This window comes from Colias eurytheme, chromosome 5 (assembly GCF_061535395.1).
Source record: "Colias eurytheme isolate Ceu_HAF_F1 chromosome 5, ilColEury1 Martin Lab GWU primary, whole genome shotgun sequence".
In the NCBI taxonomy this organism is placed as follows: Eukaryota; Metazoa; Arthropoda; class Insecta; order Lepidoptera; family Pieridae; genus Colias; species Colias eurytheme.
In genome coordinates, this window is record NC_142984.1 from 4,094,119 (window position 1) to 4,112,972 (window position 18,854).

Below are 18,854 nucleotides of genomic sequence, written 5' to 3' on the forward strand. Positions count from 1 at the left end.
TAGCTTGAATCCGTCATTACGATATTATTCTTTGTTGAAGTGCGCTTGAATTGGACACTGATTTTGCTTGAGATTTGGATGTTGTTCGACTTTGGTTTTTTGAAGGAAAATTCCTAATACATACACTCCACGTGAATATGCAGAATTTAATTTAATTTAATTTAATTTATGGACTCAGTGATGGAAATGCTCCACAAGCAGCCCGTGTTTATCGTGAGCGTTATCCCAATTGGGATTGCTATCCTGATAGCCGATTTTTTCTCAGAGTAAATAACGCATACCATGAAGGTCGTATTCCTGGAATTGGAAATCGAATAGGAAGACCTAGATCAGTCGATGATCGTCTAATATTGACAGAAGTACAAGAAGATCCTTCAACTAGTACTCGCCGTATTGCTAGACGCACTGGTGTACCAAGAAGTACAGTGCATCGCATATTGAAGAGAAGTGATTTGCACCCGTATCATGTACGAGTGAGCAAGCATTAATACCCGGTGATTATCAACGACGAATTAATTTTTGTCGAGAGATGCTTGATGCTTGGATCAAATTTTTTTTAAACTCAATAATTTTTTTAACATTTCTGCATATTCACGTGGAGTGTATGTATTAGGCAATTTCCTTCAAAAAACTAAATTCGAACAATATCCAAATCACAAGCAAAATCAGTGTCCAATTCAAGCGCACTTCAACAAAGAATAATATCGTAATGACGGATTCAAGCTAAACACGCGTGTAGTTCCGAGCTATAAGCAAGTCACTGAAATAGTTGAAAGTCAAAGAAAATAATAGTGGGTTCAAGTATCGTCTATGATTGGCCAGAAACAATACAAAAGAATTCCAGCGCGCGCCCATAAAGGCAATAATTCTCGGAATAACTTATTGAGTTGACTACCTGATAATTTCTAATTTGAATGTTGTACGCCAATTAGACATTTTTTAAATACTTTATACCACACAATTATACCTTTTTGTAATTTGTATGAGATGTAGAAGTTTTTAAAATAAAGTTTCACAGGGTCACCATACATTTTTTTTACACCAGCTTTGTTCAAACTTCAGTCCGTAAATTTTTAAAACGTAAAATTTTACCTATTTTTTGGTCTAATTTTGTTGTTGTTGTTAATTATGCTTGAGTATTATTTTAATTAGGAAGACTTATGTATTCTTAACAACCTTGAACAAAAAAAATAAGAATAAAATAAAATCAGAAATGGTAAAAGTTCATATTAAGCTTACGTGGATGATATTTTTATCAAATTTTGAAAATAAAGCATAAATCAAAAACTTTATGGTTTAGGACAATAAATTTTAGTATTTTTGTTAGATAATAAGTCCCTCTACTCCCCATAACCCGTTGGTCCACTACTTACGGGACACCCTGTATAGACAATAAATAATACAAAATAGCTTTATTTTCATTTAACTCACTATCTTTCACCTTTTTCTTTAATTTATAATGATTGATATTAATTTTTAGCTAAAAGGCAGATACTATTGGGATTACTACTTTTATTTATTTATTTATTTAGTGGCTCTAATATGACAGTGCTATATTTTTTCTGTAATTAGTACCTAAATAGTTAAAAATAGAAGCACAATATCTTTGATACCTTATCTATCAATAAACCCATATACTACAAATTAAAGATATAGTTTTGTAATAGTACAACAATTAAAAAAATAGGCAAAGAAGTTTATGAGTTAAATTATAACGAACAAACAAAAAATCATCTTTCATATCACTAATTAAGCTTGCTTGGACTGATATTTGGTGCCGAAATTAATTTTAACAAAATCTATTGTCAAAAGTACCATATTAATTATCTACAGAATATATTATAATACCTATGTCTGACAAATACCTATTAATTATTTATTAAGCTATATTTAACTTAATATATATTTTCATTTCTTATCTCCATGCATAATTTAAAATAAACATGTACATAGGTACTTTAATAGAATCGAAAGTTCATAATAATATGATCTAGATATATTGAAAATTAGCTGTGCTCCGCGGTTTTACCCGCAGTGCTCCGCTCATGTTGGTCTTAGCGAGATGACATACCTATAGCCTATACTCATAGCCTTCCTCGATAAATGGGCTATCTAATACTAAAATAAAAATAAAATAATTTTTCAAATCGGGCCAGTAGTTCCCGAGATTATATTTGAAAATAAGTTAACCTGTCCTGTGGCCCAAAAAAGAGTGTAACATGCCACAGACATATATAATATGTCTGTGGTTCTTCCACACCAAGAAACCCGGCCATCGACAGCAGGACCAATTTGAAGAAATTATTTTGATCGGTACCGTGGCTGCGTTTAGATCCTGTAATTGAAACACACGAAAGGTGTGCAGTACGTGCAAAAAGTTTATGTTCTGACCATTTTGAAATTGTATGCTTATTTTGTTTACAAAATACCGATTAGACTAGGTTTTTTTATGTACATATTTTTTTTGATCTCATATAATGTGAATTATGTGATATTACGACTGAAAAAGAGATTTTTTTTGTTGTATGTAGTTATTTTTTATAATCATAAAAGATATGGTTGTGTTTTGTTGATTATTTTAAATAGAAAATATATAGTAGTGAAGATTTATAAATAAACAAACAGACTTTTTTACATCATTATGTAATATCGATATAAATGTCTGCTAATATTGTGAGATTTACATAAAAAATAAGGTAGCCCTAGAATATAACTAAATACGTAGGTATCTACTTTATGTCACGGAAGAATTCTACCAATACCCGTGGCCCCGTCGTTGATGCGGCTTGACGGAACACAGTGGGGTTTTGGTCGGTAGGAATCCGACATAACCCACGGCCCCTTCCCCGGAGGACGTGGGTATCTATGCAAGATTTCCCCACTTAAAAAAAAAAAAAAAAAAGGTATCTACTTTATAATTAACTAGCCGCTCCGCGCGGTTTCACCCCCGTGGCTCCTCTCCTGTTGGTCGCAGCGTGATGGTATATAGCCTATAGCCTTTCTCGATAAATGAGCTATCTAACACCGAAAGAATTTTTCAAATCGGACCAGTAGTTCCCGAGATTAGCGCGTTCAAACAAACAAACAAACTCTTCAGCTTTATAATATTAGTATAGATGATCCTGGATAGCGTAGGTATGTATAATTTACCGATTTTTCTTCATTACCTACGTTAAAAAACTAAAGTTTTTTAAAAATGTCACTAATTTTTAACCGACTTCAAAAAAAGGAGGAGGTTATCAATTCGGCCGGTATGTTTTTTTTTTTTTTTTTTTTTTTTTATGTATGTACACCGATTACTCCGTGGTTTCTGAACCGATTTACGTGATTCTTTTTTTGTTCGATGCGGAATGTTGTCGAATTGGTCCCATAAAAATTTTATTCGGATAGGCCCAGTAGTTTTTATTTTATGAGCATTTTTGTCTGTATTTGTAAATGTTGCAAGTGCAAGTTTGAAGTCGGTTGTTTTTAACGCAGTTATCATAATAGACTAGCGGTCCGCCCCGGCTTCGCCCGTGGTACATATTTACGTTTTCTCTACATAAAAACCATCCTCGTACTTCAAGGAATATAATAAAAAAAGAATTATCGAAATCGGTTCAGCCGTTCTCGAGTTATGCGCTTACCAACACATTTTGCGATTCATTTTTTTCGCCCGTGGTACATATTTACGTTTTCTCTACATAAAAACCATCCTCGTACTTCAAGGAATATAATAAAAAAAGAATTATCGAAATCGGTTCAGCCGTTCTCGAGTTATGCGCTTACCAACACATTTTGCGATTCATTTTTATATATAAAGATTAATATCTATTATGAAAATTAGTGACATTTTTATTTGTGATTTTAGTTTTAAGAAAAACAGTAAAGAAACGCTGTTATATACCTAATAGATTTTATGTTAACTTTCGAGCAATTATAATTATTATACTGCTAAAGGCTAAAATTTAAATCATATGAAATATTTAAGTTAAATTTATATGAACAAAATTAATTAATTATAATTTGAGCATAGGTACTTAGCATATTTGATGGATTGTTAATAGCTATAATTAATATTAATTCAAAATAGAATTACATAATATTTTAAGTGATTTTGATTATTATACTTTACAAAATTCTCTTCTTACAAAGCTGCACAGTGCCTCTTGACAAAAACAAACACCTATTTTGTTCATAAATTTTGTTTATTTCTGAAAATATAGAAAATAAAAATGGTCAACACCTAATCACTAATCACCTGATTTTGAGGCTTCCTTGTTTTGAACAGCTCATTAATGAGTGAAAAGTGGGGCCTATATATACTTGGTCCTTTAATGGTTTGCAATTAAAGTTGCTTTCGTATTCGTGACGAACACAGGTATTGTTTTTGAAATGTCTGTGTCATCGTCTTTAGCTAGTCAGTCACAGGCAGAGCCTTATTTGAGCGACACTAGCGACCAACAATGGAGCCCTGAAACTAACAGTCAAAATCCTCGACCTGAAATGGTAAGTGAATTTATATTATGCAATATTTCCCTATCTTCAGTTTGAAATAATTATTTCAACATCAACTAATATAGCATTTTCCTAATAACCATGCTTTATCTTTTCCAGGCTCTTCCATGGCCAGGTGTTCAATATGAAAATAATAATGCTCATACTGTTCCTGCACCTATGTACGGGATGCAAAAATCGATGGCAAATGAGAATTCGAATTACTTCAATATGAACAATAACTTTAGCCAGCCAACCAGGGAATACGCGGATTTATCATATCAAAAAAGAGAGCCAATTAGCAATGGTCACTACATACCAAACGGCGTAAACATTCCTGATGCTACTTTTACTATTACTAATATGCCAAGAAACGGGCCAGTGTTCACAAATAGTTATCCTAATCCTCCTAGAACAGAGCAATACGTGAATGCAAATAATGTATGGAACAACGCTCCTGCAAATGGTCAACAAGTACCACGCACCAATTGGAATGTGAACAAAGTAATGAGTAATGGAATCAAGAAACCAAAACGTGCGCGTACAGCCTTCACAACAAATCAAATGATGGAGCTAGAACTTGAATACGCGAGAACAAGATATCTTGACCGCAATCGGCGCATCGAGCTTTCCGAGACCTTGCAACTCAGTGAAAAGACAGTAAAAGTTTGGTTTCAAAACAGGCGTATGAAAGATAAAAAAGAAAGAGCTGAAGGAGGTGAAGATTTCGAAGCTACTAGTACAACTGAGTCGTCGCCAGAAAATAACATGCCTCCACCTCCATACAACACCTATCATCAAACTGTGCATAATACTGTTTATAATCCAAGACAGATTATGCAGGCTGAACGATATCAAGTACCTATGCCTACTTTAGACACAAGTACAATTCCTGTACCAGTACAGAATGCGGTTGTGAATGCATATCCCAACTTTTTCACTACTAGCAATACAGTTAATCATAATGTAAATAATGAGCAAGATAATTTACAATCACAGTTTCAATCTATTATCGTTAATGACGAAGTTGATAACGCATCGATTGAAGTAAATGATGATGAGACAATAAGCAATACTGAGGAAACTGTGAGCGATATAAAGACAGAAGAATCTTCTCCTGAATTTAATAATGAAGATAGTGGAGCATCGAAGGCTAATGTCAATGGAGACAATTGGGGAGAACTATCGTGGGTTCGAATTATGGATATGAATGATGAAGTTTGATGTTTGTGTTATTTTGTGAATAAGAAATTATCGATATGAATATACATATTTAAAATTGCAATACTTAATTTGTAATCAATTATTTAACTTATTTTAATTTTTATAATATATTTTCGAGTACCTTGATTTAAGTTTATATAATATAAATAAAATATTTTAAAATTATTTCACTTATTTATTTTTTGTACCTTTTGATAATATTCATGGTATTTGTTAGATAAACTGCAACTTTTTCATTTCACTTGCCGCTCCTATTCTGCAATTATAATAATTGATAAAGTTTATGTTTATATTTAATTTACATGTTTTTACGGACATAATAATAAATAATACTATCGTCATAAATTAAGTTAAATTTAGTTGAATGTTTTATTATTTTATTAAAAATATTAAATGAAACGTTTCTTTTTCGTAAATTCTGTTTTTTAATAAATAACTAATTAGAAAAAATTTGGTGATCGATGTCTAAAAGACAGTTCTATATATTGTAACTAGCTGTGCTCTGCGGTTTCACCCACAGGTAACATTAATATTGGCTGACCGGATGTTAATGATTTTTGATAAATCCACTTAAAAACAAAAATAATTACGACTCGGACGGAACCGGTGCGAATAGCTTTTTTTAACAGATTTTTATTGCATGATGATGCATATTATTTTATTTTTTTATTAGTGATGTAAGACCTTTATGTCAGTAATCCACTAATATCTGATACTAAGATTATTGTTGTAAAAAAATTATGAATTTCAATGTAACGTGTTCTTCGTTGCTCTGTAAGCATAGGTACACCCACTAGCTTTTCACCCGCGGCTTCATCCGCGTAGTCAAAGAAATTCTAATGGGAATGAGACGTTTCAACGCGACAAAATGTAGTTAAATCTCGCTCCTAACTATCTCCAGATACAAAAATTATATTATAGAATTGGTCCATTTGGTGGTTGAACAAATACATTTTCGCATTAATATACCTAAGTAAGGAGATAAGAATGTGTAAATAGTTGTAAAGTTACTTTTGTTGTATGTAGTGAGTAGTCCCTGTGCGATATTAAATGACACCTTCACCTTCAAATAATTACAAAAGAAGTCGGTTAAAAATTAGGCTTGACATATAACTTCTCATAAGAAAATAGAATCAAAAGTAAAACATTATACTAAAGAAACGTTAAAATAGGTGGAAAATCAAAAATAAATATCAAAATCAAACCTAAACAAAATTGGCTAATTCAAAAGAGATTCGTAGGAAATATTTGCCCAAAGAGATAGTTCAAACATTGAATTTTTTTTTGTAGTTTATTGAATCGTTTAAAATGATTTTAATATGAATATTATACTTCAATTTAGATGTATCACTGCATTTATATATTAAAAGAAATATTTTAATAATATTATTGGATTTTCCTACCTCTAAAATAAAATTCATTAAGTGCAAGGATTTAAATGCCAAGATCTGAATGACAAAACGTCGTCATGTTTTCCCGGATCATGATGTTATATGTCACTGAATTGTTATATAATCCACCAAACAATTCAAATCACCAAACACTTTTATTGTAACAACCAAGGAAAACACCAAACACTTTTAATAGTGTTCTTAATTTAGTAATTGTAAAGAATAATTAACGTTAAATTAAGAGTTCAATATTTGATGTCTGCGACCTAATGATATTAATTAACTATTAATGAGATGAGCGTAATTTGTTAGCTATTAAATAATGTTTTCGAGACAATCGTTATTTATATAGAAATCTGAATGATAATCATTCAGTATTGTGATAGAAGTGACTTCGTCATATAGTCTGTAGGATGCAATTTAACGGTATCGAAAAGTGTGCTATGAAAGTTGCCATGGATAATTTTAATGCCCGTAATATGGAAATGCAGAGATCGGTAAGTTTTTTTTATCAATTATTAATCATAATGCTAAGAGTATTAGGATCACTTAATTTTATTAATTATTTCAATGTTTATTGAACAGATAAAATTATATCAAAATCGGTGTTTCCTTTTATTAACTAATATAAATTTTCTGTTAATTTTTGTATCCGAGTTCTTTATGTACGATGTTTTTAAGTTACATATGTGTGCAAGTTTTTTCTATAGTAATTATACAAAATATATACCTACTGTGAATTAAATATATGATAATTAATTAAACGTTTTATTACCCACAGGTATCATCAACACAAAACATTATGTGCAGAAGTTCTAAAAAGCCAAGAAGATTCCGCAGTGCATTCACTACCGAGCAAATAAAATATTTAGAAAAGGAATTCAAAAAGTTTCCGTACATAGGGAACACGAGTCGGCAAGAAATAGCAAATGTTCTAAACATTCCAGAAAGAGCCATTAAGATTTGGTTTCAAAACCGGAGAATGAAGGAGAAAAAAGATACAAGCCGAGAAGTAAACAACGTGAATCAAAATAAATCAATTACTGTGAATTTAACTAACGATCAATTAAATAATGTTAATAATTTGCAATCGGCTAATGATGAAGTTCATATCACAACATCATTAAAAAGTACTAATGAAGATTCTAATGTCGATCATGGAAAAATAAAAGAATGCAAAACAGGTTTGCCTAATCAACAATGCAATCAAACAGCACTGGCTGATTTTAGAGAACATGAAATAACAACAACTACAGAAAATATTACATCATCATATTTCACAATAAGTTCTACTAATAGATATGAAGATGAAAGACAAAATCAAATGCCTGAAAAGAGTGTACCTCTAGTTAATAAAATGGAAATGTTTTCTACAAAAGATAACAACATACCACCAAATGTAAGCGTGCACAACAAAATACCTAACCAGGTTCAATATTCTTCACAAGCCCAAGAAATACCTGAAGATTTATCCCGACGCAATAAAGTTCCTGATTGTCATCAAGTTAACTTTACGGATAATATTCGAAGCGATTCCAGGAGTACGCCAATTTATCTTCAAAACTGTTATACACCTACATGTGTTACGTCCGGGAATGTACTACTAAAACCAGTAAATGTGCCCTACACTTCATTCGTACCAGGGATTACTCCCTTACAAAATTCGTATCCTAGATCATTCGTCCTCAATCAACAGAATATTCGCAAAAATAATTGTCACTGTGACTGCCATCTGCAATTTGTTCCACAAGCCATTCAAGATCAGAGCCAAGGTCAATATATCCCTATATTCACAATTCCATACCCAAACCCGGACTTGTAATAAGAATAAAAATATCTTTAGTTTTAATAATTTATTTCCATTTGTTAATATTACAATACATACAAATTGTTATCTATCTTATAAGTAATTAATTAAAGAATATAAGCAATATTGTACATACTATTATTTTATTACATAGATTTATTTTTGTACAAGCAATAATTAAAGAAATAAGAAAACATAAGTGAGTCAGTTTTATAGAAAGACATGTACAATCTAAATAAATAATAAACTTTATAGACATAACAGAATAGAGTTTTAAACTGTCAATTAATCAAGAAGAAGAAAAACATTTTTATATTAATAACATAATCAAGACTTCAATTAGTAAAAATATAATAAATAATGTAAAAATAATTAATTCCATTATCTTATTTATCTAAGTTTCTTATACTACAAAGTCTACACTGTAAAATTCACTGAGTACCGAAGTAACACTGTCATTTATAAATAAATAAAAATAAATTAAGATCTATGATATATTTAAATATAAGATAATTGTTTAAATAAAATTTCTGTTTTCATTTACATACCTTGTAGCCCATTTCCATTACCATTATCATAGGAAACAGTTTCAAAACCATTAACATTCCAGTTTTCATAATTACAATATTGTGTTAAATCATTTGCGTTATAATATGGCGTAGAATCGTTTGGGTAATATTGAGTTGGATAAACATTTCTTTCGTTTTGAAAGTAATACCCACAATTGTTATAATTGTAGTTTTCGGGTGCAAAATTATTATAAAACTGAGCTGCATTGTAATCGTAGCCATTCTGATTGACATCGGTTGGAAATACGTAATTTTGCGTTGTATTTTGGTAAGTTTGGGGAATATCATGAGAATAGTTTGTATTGAAATTAGGTGTTATCGTAATATCTTCTGTAATATTAGCAGGCGGTGGCGGCGTTATGGGTTCAAATGCGTTGCTTTCGCTGGAGGAATCACAACTCGATTCGGAAGATTCTTTCTTTTCTTTCATTCTTCGGTTTTGGAACCAGACTTTGATGCATTTCTCACCGATGTTCAGATGTTGTGCGAGCTCTTTGCGACGTTCGGCATCGATATACTTTGTCTTTATGTAGGTTCTCTCTAACACACGCAATTGATCTGTTGTGTACGCGGTGCGATTGCGTTTATTCTTCTTCTTTATCACTTTGGTTACTGAATGACCTGTAATATACGGGTAGTAGGTATTATAGTACGGTATTTTCCGGTTATTTATGTTCATTTAATTCAAGTGCATTTACCTGGCAAAGTCTATAATTTATTTTACCATAAGTGCATAAAAAAATCATTTGCGCTTGAATTCTTATTCAGAAAAATAAACAACCAAATAATATGATATGTAACGTACGAATAAATTACTACCTATAGAAAATAACGGAATTACCGACGCAACTTTCTAAATATGCTTATTACAATTTTACAAAGGTTGCATATTCAAACTGGATTATAATATTAAATTAAATACGTTTTATAGGTAATATATTGGTCCAATTCAACTTACTTTTTGTTGCGTTATTCTGTTTATTTTCTGGCCAGGATTTCATGAAGGGTCTGTTCTCCCAACAATTGATCTGTAAAAAAATAATATTTAGTTGGTTACAATAACTAAATATGTAGCTACAAGGCAAAAAGTCCGTTAGCTAAAAAATCGTTAATTATGCACGGTTGTCCACTAAATTTAAATAAAATATTGTTCTTAAGTTTAGCGTGGTTTTAGTCAATAATTTAAATCATAGAGAATGTATGCTAAAACAAAGTTAATAAAAATTTAACGATGAAAAAATTTGAACTTACTTCATTGGTATCGCCAAGGGCCGTTAAAGAAGTCATCAGCATATTATGAAGCATTATATTATACGAGAAAAAGTAAGAACGTAAATTCGTATACAATCTCTCTTTTTAATAAAAAAACAAATAATTAAATTGAAAAAGCAATATTAAATAAATATTCAACGTCGCACGCTTCTAGCAAAACATGAATGACACGAATGCACCACGTAACTGTTTTTTCTTCGATGAACTAGAAACTTGAACAAATTTCAATGTACCCGCATTTATTTTTATAAAAATTAGGAATACTTTGAGACCACTTTGTTGTACGTATTATTAAATTAAATGATATGAGGAAGAAAAAAAATTGGTTTTAAAACAAAATATTAAGTAGGTGTACTTAGGACATAGATTTTGACAAAGATAAAAATCTTAAATTTTGGACAATATTTATCAAAAATATTTTTTTATCTAGGTATGTTATAAATAAGTTAAATGTACAAATTAATAGCATTATTACGTTTTTTTAACATCACACTTGTTTTTTGCGTTAATTAATTATTTATATCGTTTATGACATAACAGGATTTTGTGTGATGTAAACAACCTCATTAGGGGTGGCTATTGTTCACTAATTAGGGATAAAAATGTATGGAAATTCCAGATTATTTGGGATATGCTTAATCACTTTAATTAAGTATATAAACTAACTTTTAAAAATAATTTCACCATTCCATAAGAGTAAGTGATAGTGTAAGGTTTGTGTGCGAGTGAATTTTTAAAAAAATAAATAAAAATGTCAAATTCAAATTGTGAGATGTATTCTACAATAGAGGATGACCTAACTAAACAAGTGAGTGTTATATGTGGTGTTATATATAGTGACTTACAAAAAAAAAATACACAAAAAATCATCAATTTAAAAATAATTAAGAAATTCTATATTAATACTTATGGTATTATTATTTTATTTTTTAGAATTGCTTGCCGTCTCAAAGCAGTCCAAACAGTAAACTTCAGTATTTTTATGAAAACTTCAACCCTGAAAGCAATGAGGTAAGAAAAAAGTATTTTACATGACTAAAAAATGTTTCAGATTCCAAAAAATCAACACACGAATGTAATACGAAAAAAGTAATGTGTGACATAATTCTATATGAAGAGTTCATAAAGTTTAAGATCCTAGCAAGTTACATTAGCAAAAGTTTAATTTAAAGTAATGGACATGAACATTTTACAAACAGTAGAAAAGTTATTAAAGTTTAATACAAGAACATATTTTTGAATGTTGGAATATAACATTCATTCAATTTTTCTTCTCCAAACTGGGATATAATTTGATAGATAGATAATAAATAAATTATAGGTGATAATATCATTATAAGTATTAACTTTTTATCTCACTGTAACAATTTTGTTTTCAGGAATGTTTGTTTGGATTTTCGTGCTATACACAAGAAACAGAGGTTTCAAATGATGCCTGTAATAATAGCAGTATCAACGAAACTCAAGAATGGTTTAATCAGGTAGGTACCTATTTATATTAATTCAATATAATTCCAGAATTCAATAGTAAAACATATTGTAAAATCCTACTAGCTTGATTAGTCAAATAATATCCAAATATACAGGGAATTAGTATGTTAGGAAAATATTTTTTTTCAACTAATTACGTCATTTTTCTTTACAGGTTAATGTGGCTTGTGAACAGAGTATGGGTTATTCCAATTGCTGTTATCAAAACCCACAATTTGATCAAACTACAAAAGAAGAACGAAATTCGGAAATATGTAAGTACCTACTTTCAAATGTATTCAGTAAGATATTAAAACGATATATTGCAGGACAATAGAGAATAAAAATATAAATTGACTATGAATATAGAAAAATAGTACCTACCTGTAAAACTTTTTAAAGCGCACAAGATTATAATCTTTTCTATGATATAGTCAATTTCATCCATTTAGCTTTAAAATCGCAGCGGCATATTGTGTCGGATTTCTTAATCGCATTTAATACCCTTATAATATAGCATGTACGTTTGTATTATTAATGAATGAATTCATTCACAGGTCACCGCAGTGAGAAAATCAAGAAAACCATTTCTAAGAAAAAGCGTAAACGAATTACATTCACAACAGAACAAATCATTGCTATGGAGCAGATATTCAAAACAAGACCATATATTTGTCGAGAAGAAAGAATTGCATTGACAGAAAAGTTGCAAGTCTGTGAGAAATCAATTAAAGTTTGGTTTCAAAATAGAAGGCGGATATCGGAGAAAAGAGAAAAATTATACATTCCAGATTCACCATCCTCTATAGATACATGTGATTCAAATTGTGATCGTCTAGCTTATATTGAATCTCAAATAAACGAAAGAGCAGATTCACATGGAAATGTAGCCTTGGATGACCATGTGATGACTGAATTAGTAAGAATCATAGATGATTATCTTCCTCAACAAGTTGAAACTTTAATCAGTTCCACTCTTATGGAAAATGATAAATGTATACCAAATGCTAATCTTGAAGATAATTGTAAAGAAAGCTATGAAAATCATCCAATATACGAACCTATTTCACCAGCAAGTGTTGTTGATGAATTTTTACTGTGACATTTATAAAGATTTTTAGAAATTACGTTTACTACATTAATAGTTATGTTGCCCAGTTATTTTTAAGTTAATTTATTAAAGATAATTCTAATATAATTTGCAGCTGTTTTTTTTGTACTAATAGTTTATAAAAACCTCATAATTGTAATGTATCGAATTTGCAACATTATAGTTGATAATTTCATTGCTTAGAAGTAACAAAGGAGACAAGTAATTTTTGATATGAGGTTGAAGTTATGTAACAAGATACTTGTTAATTGATATCATTACATAAATTCTACTAGAGTATACAATACTACTACTTCAACTGAGTTAATTTTGTATTCAGAAGTTGTTTAAATTAAAAAAAAAACAACGTTTAAATTCATGAAATGGAAATTAAACTATTTTTACAGAACTAAATAATATATTTATTTATACATTAAGTACACTCTTTCATTTTTAAAATATAATTATAACAAATTAAGTAAGGCACTTTAACAAAAATACAATGGTCTCTTTTAAAATATTGAGTTAAAACAAGTAATATTATAACAGAATTTATATTTACAATGATATGTACGATGAAGAGAATTTATTTACAGCAGACGTAGTGTTTTGACTAGAAGTTTCAGAAGTTGGTATATAGGAGAAGTAAGCATCTTGATTCAGTGCTATGTTAGATGATCTATTTAGCAAATTGTCTTCATAGGGAGTCGGTAACGTGGGTATACTCGACGAATATCCATAAACATCTGAAGAAGAAGGCGGCATCACAACCCCCGTAGATAAAGAATTGTAGTACGATGCACTTGTAGGATAACGCATCATATCATCACTTAATTTTAAGTTGACTCCGTTAGGCACGTAACTGTCCGGTGGCAACGTAGATAGGGAACTAGAATTTGGCTGTAATGATTCATCGCCATTGTAACGATAAACTTCGGCCATCGGTGAGTAAGCGGCTCTGCCTGAGCCCGCTGCGTAATATGTCGAATAAGTTAAGTTTGGCGTATAGGAGGGCAAATCCAACGTGCTTTGAGGACTTTTTATCACAGTTTTTAATGCGTTCTGTGGTGAATATTCAGGTGGTCTCGGTGTTGATTCATTAGGCGATAGATAGATTTTATGGTGACTCGAATGGCCGTCAGATAACAAGCGTCTATGTCTATCATGTCCCCCACAACTCCTCCCATGGCTCAATTTGTGATCTTGACTCGGTGATAATTCTTTGGAACTTGTCGATGGGCTGTTATCGTCCACAGATGACGAAGGTTTGTTATGCTTGTTGTCTTTTTTGTACTTCATTCTCCTGTTTTGAAACCATATTTTGATTTGCCGCTCTGATAACTGCAAATAATTTGCCAGTTCTATTCGACGAGGTCGGCACAGATAGCGGTTTTGATGAAACTCATTTTCGAGTTCAACTAATTGGGAACTTGTATATGCAGTTCTAGCCCTTTTTGTAAATCCTTTTTGATATGATGCATCAGAAGACATATCTGAAAAAAGAAAACCATATATAAGTTTGATTTAAATATAAATATTTTCAATAAATTGCGTCATTTATAATCTTAAAATACATACCGTTTGATATGGATGATGCTGATGCAGCAGGATTATTGATTACAACTTTATCAGACCATGCGGTATTCTGAAAGAAATTATACGATATTTAAATTAAAATAATACTTAGATTGAATACTGAGTTGTTTCTAATATAACAGCCAAGACGGGAATGAAAATATCAACGTTCCAATTATTAATTGACACAATCTACAAAAATATTAAATTGTCATTAAAAATCCGGTTGACTTGCGGTAAATCACACCAATAAGTGACGTTCATTCCGATATTAACTAATCACTATGTGGTATCTATCTCCGTGCCATTAAGGTTTATTTCGAATTTGAAATAGTTACCTGGTTGGAAAAGTTGGACTCGTTCAGGTCGTTGATTTCAACATCAGCATCTTTTGTGATATCATTACCTAATTCGTCCCTATGGTGGCATTGCATGTTCTCATTAGAGTAATTTCTGTGGTATATTATTTGGTCTTCCATTTGTGAATGACCTGAATATATGTTTTCATTTTTGTTTCCACATTCTTCTGATATAACTTCTTCTGCACCTGATGCGTAATTATTGTTTGAACTATTACTGATATTATCATATTGGGGTATTTGATATTCATATCGTTGTATATTATCGTCTTGAGCGTTAGTACCATATGACTGTTGTAGTCCTAGGATATCGTGTATAGTAAAGGCGGTAGAATCCCGAGAATTATAATCATGTACAAATGAATTTGGGACGGAAACTACACCTTCTGTTTTACAAACTTGAAATGAACCATCGTGAATATTATAACTAGAGCCGTCCGCAAGTATGTCTTCAACTCCATGTGATGTAAGTGCACTAACTTTGTAGAAATTGTTCTGAGTCATTTGTTCCAATGTCAGAACGGTGTTTTTGGGTGTGATTTCGGAAGAGAATTCCGACGATAGGGAATCATTCGAATCCTCGTCTGAATGTGTGCTCTGCGGCGGAGACGGTGTCATCGTAGACATTGCGATGGCTCATTTAGTTCGGCACACCTCAAAAAAATTAACTAAGGTTCACTTACACACGTTCACAAAGCAATAAGGCGACCGCACTGTTAAAGATTTGTTTACTAAATGCTTTTTTCTATACCTGAATGTCGTTAATTTGGTAATGACTTTGTTCGTTTGTGTGCTATATTTTGACGTCGTAGAGTTCTTTGTGTGCTACCGATAAGACGGACATACCGACTCCCTGATAGTAAACGGACACTAGATAATAGTTTAAAATGCAGTTCGGTAGCCAAACGCTCGTCGATAAATCTTTATGGGGACACCTAAGCTACGTCAAAATAACTAAATGACATTTATTTCAAATAATGTTTATTGTTTTGTTTATACAACAACATAAACCAAACTTGCTACTTAAAAATAAATTAGAATCATTTTATTAATTCGAGTCGTTGTAAAAAAAATAGGGAAATATTTTATATATACTTATTACTTACCCAATATTAATTGTGTCGTTCTTGGCTAAGTTTTTATAGATTAATTAATTGTGTACAACCCTAAGAAGTATATAAATAAAATTATATATATGTATACCTGCGTTGATTGTAAGGTCGTTAAGATAAAAATATTATTACCTATATAACTTTATGTGACCGCAGATTTTTTAGGCAGATACGAAAAGATATCAACATAAATATACTTACAGTAAATTAAACCGTAAGTTTTGTATTAAATGGCGTTATTCAATGAAAGCGCTAGTCATTCAATCAAATAGCAGATTCAACCAGATGACTGCGACATACACAACATAATAGATATTTTTGTAAAATATGAAATTTCAATCGTAACTAGAGAATCAAAAAACTTAAACATAAAATAATTATTTTTGATTAATAAAAATAATATTCTGGAATTACCCATAATTTATAGAATAAGCGTTTTATTCCTTTCATTGACGATTCTGTTCTTCTCATAGATGCAGTCAGCTGCTCAGTGGCTCCTTTGTTACAGTTTGATAAATGACTCTGACCCGTGCAACTTTGGAGCGTCCGTGGATTAAATATTTTGTGATCACCCTGTAGATATTAAAGCATATTTTACACTATATTGTAAAAGCAAAATACACTATACATTCTTTTACTTTTGAAATTTATCTCACAAATAGATTATTTTTATAAATACCTTTTAAATGAGTGATTAATATTTCAATATAATATTATTAATTAATCTTTCTTAAATAAAAAGTTTTTAGGTCTATTATAAAAAGATTATAAATTAATTTTCAAAAAGAGAATTTCTTTTTTTTTTTCAGGGAGTAGAATCTTTTTTTATAACTTGACCACAGATAATCCTAGACATAGGTAGTTAGGATGGTTGTTTATACCTATTCTGTCAATCTACAGAAACATTTTAAAATAAGTTCATGAGATTAAAATTTTGATGATTACAAACTTCGCAATTCGTTGACTTAACTCGACGATTCGGCACAAATGCCCCAAGCCTATAATGTCAAGGCGATGATATATTACAATTTACTCAAAGGGGACCCTTTTTTGTTCTCACATTAATGGTTCTACTTTAATCGACTTCTGTGAGATGCACTTATTTGATATGTGCACGAGAGAGCGAGATGGCAAGCTGAAGTGCATCTGTTCCCGCCAAAGAGAAATGATTCAAACGTTGAGTAGAAGATGGCTAGAATTATCAACAGTTTGTTGTTGGTAGTGGCTATGGACTGTGGGTTACAACTTTAAATAAATAAAAAAAAATAAAGAATGGAATTATCAACATTCCAATTTCAAAAATTATTCTTCTATCTGTGGTTTTGTTTGACGTGATAATTAAAAAATAGTGATTGTTTGGATACGTTTGGAATCACAGCAGTTCGCGACGTGTAAATATGATTAAAAACAACTGAGTAAGTATTTACATTTTGTATTTATGTCATTAGTTATAAATGTATAAACATGTGTTTGATAAGAACGACATCTTCACAATGTTTGGTGAGTTTTTATCAAATAGTACAAAATGAGCAATTGTTTCTAGTAAAGAAATAAGTATTGTAAGGTTCTCGAGGATTTTGCAGGCTTTCATAAACCTGCTATATTTAAAGAGATGGCGTTAGTAACAGTTGTTCTGTTTGGTTTCATAGTGAATTGCTTAGTAAAATAATTGTACTATTATTTAGGTACATTATTTGTTGCTTATTGCTCACATAAATTCAACAGGCTTAAACACCTGTTGAATTATGTGAATAAGAAAATAAAAGTTAAAGAATATATTCTTATAGTATCTAATAGTAAATATCACGCCATCTATGTTCAGATAGCTGATCTAATATAATTCCACCTAAACCTACCGCCATTTTTGTAAAAATAAAAAAACTATATATATACTGTTAACTAGAAATTTAATACATTTGATATCAAATTGGATAAGGTTGAAGGAAAAGTTTACGCCGTGTAAATTATAATATGTAGGTATACGATAATATGAAGTCTGAGCTGTTGACCAACTGCTTTATATTATATTGTATAATGAGTATGTATGAAAAATCGAATTGGCACAATATCGTGGTATGAAAGAATATTGTTTGTGTTTTTACGTACGAATGTACGAACGTATTTAACGTCAGTACAGATAGACTCTAAATAAGTAATATTGAATACAGGCATGTTTGCATGGCATATGGCACTTATGTTGATCGTACCTATCTTGACCAAAAGTTCTGCTTGTAAGTTGTAGATAGACATCGCAATAGATAAATTCTGTTAATAAGGACACCTTTAACATACTAATATGTTAATTTATTTTATCATTAATTTTATACAGGGGTTTGTAAATACATACCTACATCTTATTTGATCATAGCAGTTATTATGTGGTCTGGTAATGTAGTAGCTCAAGTCCTAACTCCTAATTTAACGACATACCTTATTATCTAGTAGGTATACTATATCTATAGAAATATGATCGAGGATTTGATGGTTTCATGTAGATAACAATGAACAG

At 30.7% G+C, this 18,854-nt stretch overlaps 3 protein-coding genes across 3 annotated transcripts; 1 reads left to right on the top strand and 2 right to left on the bottom strand.

Moving 5' to 3' along the window:
- Positions 1-7,546: 7,546 nt before the first annotated feature.
- Positions 7,547-8,913, top strand: LOC149908408 (uncharacterized). The gene is made up of 2 exons (XM_090102205.1): positions 7,547-7,588; positions 7,873-8,913. The coding sequence occupies exons 1-2, from the start codon at positions 7,547-7,549 to the stop codon at positions 8,911-8,913; spliced, it is 1,083 nt and encodes a 360-aa protein (XP_089958331.1).
- Positions 8,914-9,381: 468 nt separating this feature from the next.
- On the bottom strand, positions 9,382-10,772 carry LOC149908409 (uncharacterized). The gene is made up of 3 exons (XM_090101635.1): positions 10,719-10,772; positions 10,426-10,495; positions 9,382-10,088 (listed from the first exon to the last, which is right to left on the bottom strand). Exons 1-3 carry the CDS (start codon positions 10,770-10,772, stop codon positions 9,439-9,441), a joined length of 774 nt encoding a protein of 257 aa, XP_089957761.1. The 3' UTR covers positions 9,382-9,438.
- Positions 10,773-13,786: 3,014 nt separating this feature from the next.
- On the bottom strand, positions 13,787-15,872 carry LOC149908410 (uncharacterized). Its single transcript, XM_090102268.1, has 3 exons — positions 15,213-15,872; positions 14,878-14,944; positions 13,787-14,792 (listed from the first exon to the last, which is right to left on the bottom strand). Exons 1-3 carry the CDS (start codon positions 15,858-15,860, stop codon positions 13,858-13,860), a joined length of 1,650 nt encoding a protein of 549 aa, XP_089958394.1. The 5' UTR covers positions 15,861-15,872; the 3' UTR covers positions 13,787-13,857.
- Positions 15,873-18,854: the final 2,982 nt, after the last annotated feature.

Coding starts and splice junctions, on each gene's coding strand:
- LOC149908410 (XM_090102268.1), bottom strand. CDS start 15,860: ATGTCTACGATGACACCGTCTCCGCCGCAGAGCACACATTCAGACGAG. Junction 14,945..15,212: donor AGTCCAACTTTTCCAACCAG/GTAACTATTTCA, acceptor AATTTCTTTCAG/AATACCGCATGGTCTGATAA. Junction 14,793..14,877: donor AGCATCATCCATATCAAACG/GTATGTATTTTA, acceptor TTCTTTTTTCAG/ATATGTCTTCTGATGCATCA.
- LOC149908409 (XM_090101635.1), bottom strand. CDS start 10,772: ATGCTTCATAATATGCTGATGACTTCTTTAACGGCCCTTGGCGATACC. Junction 10,496..10,718: donor CCCTTGGCGATACCAATGAA/GTAAGTTCAAAT, acceptor ATTTTTTTACAG/ATCAATTGTTGGGAGAACAG. Junction 10,089..10,425: donor ACAGAATAACGCAACAAAAA/GTAAGTTGAATT, acceptor CGTATATTACAG/GTCATTCAGTAACCAAAGTG.
- LOC149908408 (XM_090102205.1), top strand. CDS start 7,547: ATGGATAATTTTAATGCCCGTAATATGGAAATGCAGAGATCG. Junction 7,589..7,872: donor ATATGGAAATGCAGAGATCG/GTAAGTTTTTTT, acceptor TATTACCCACAG/GTATCATCAACACAAAACAT.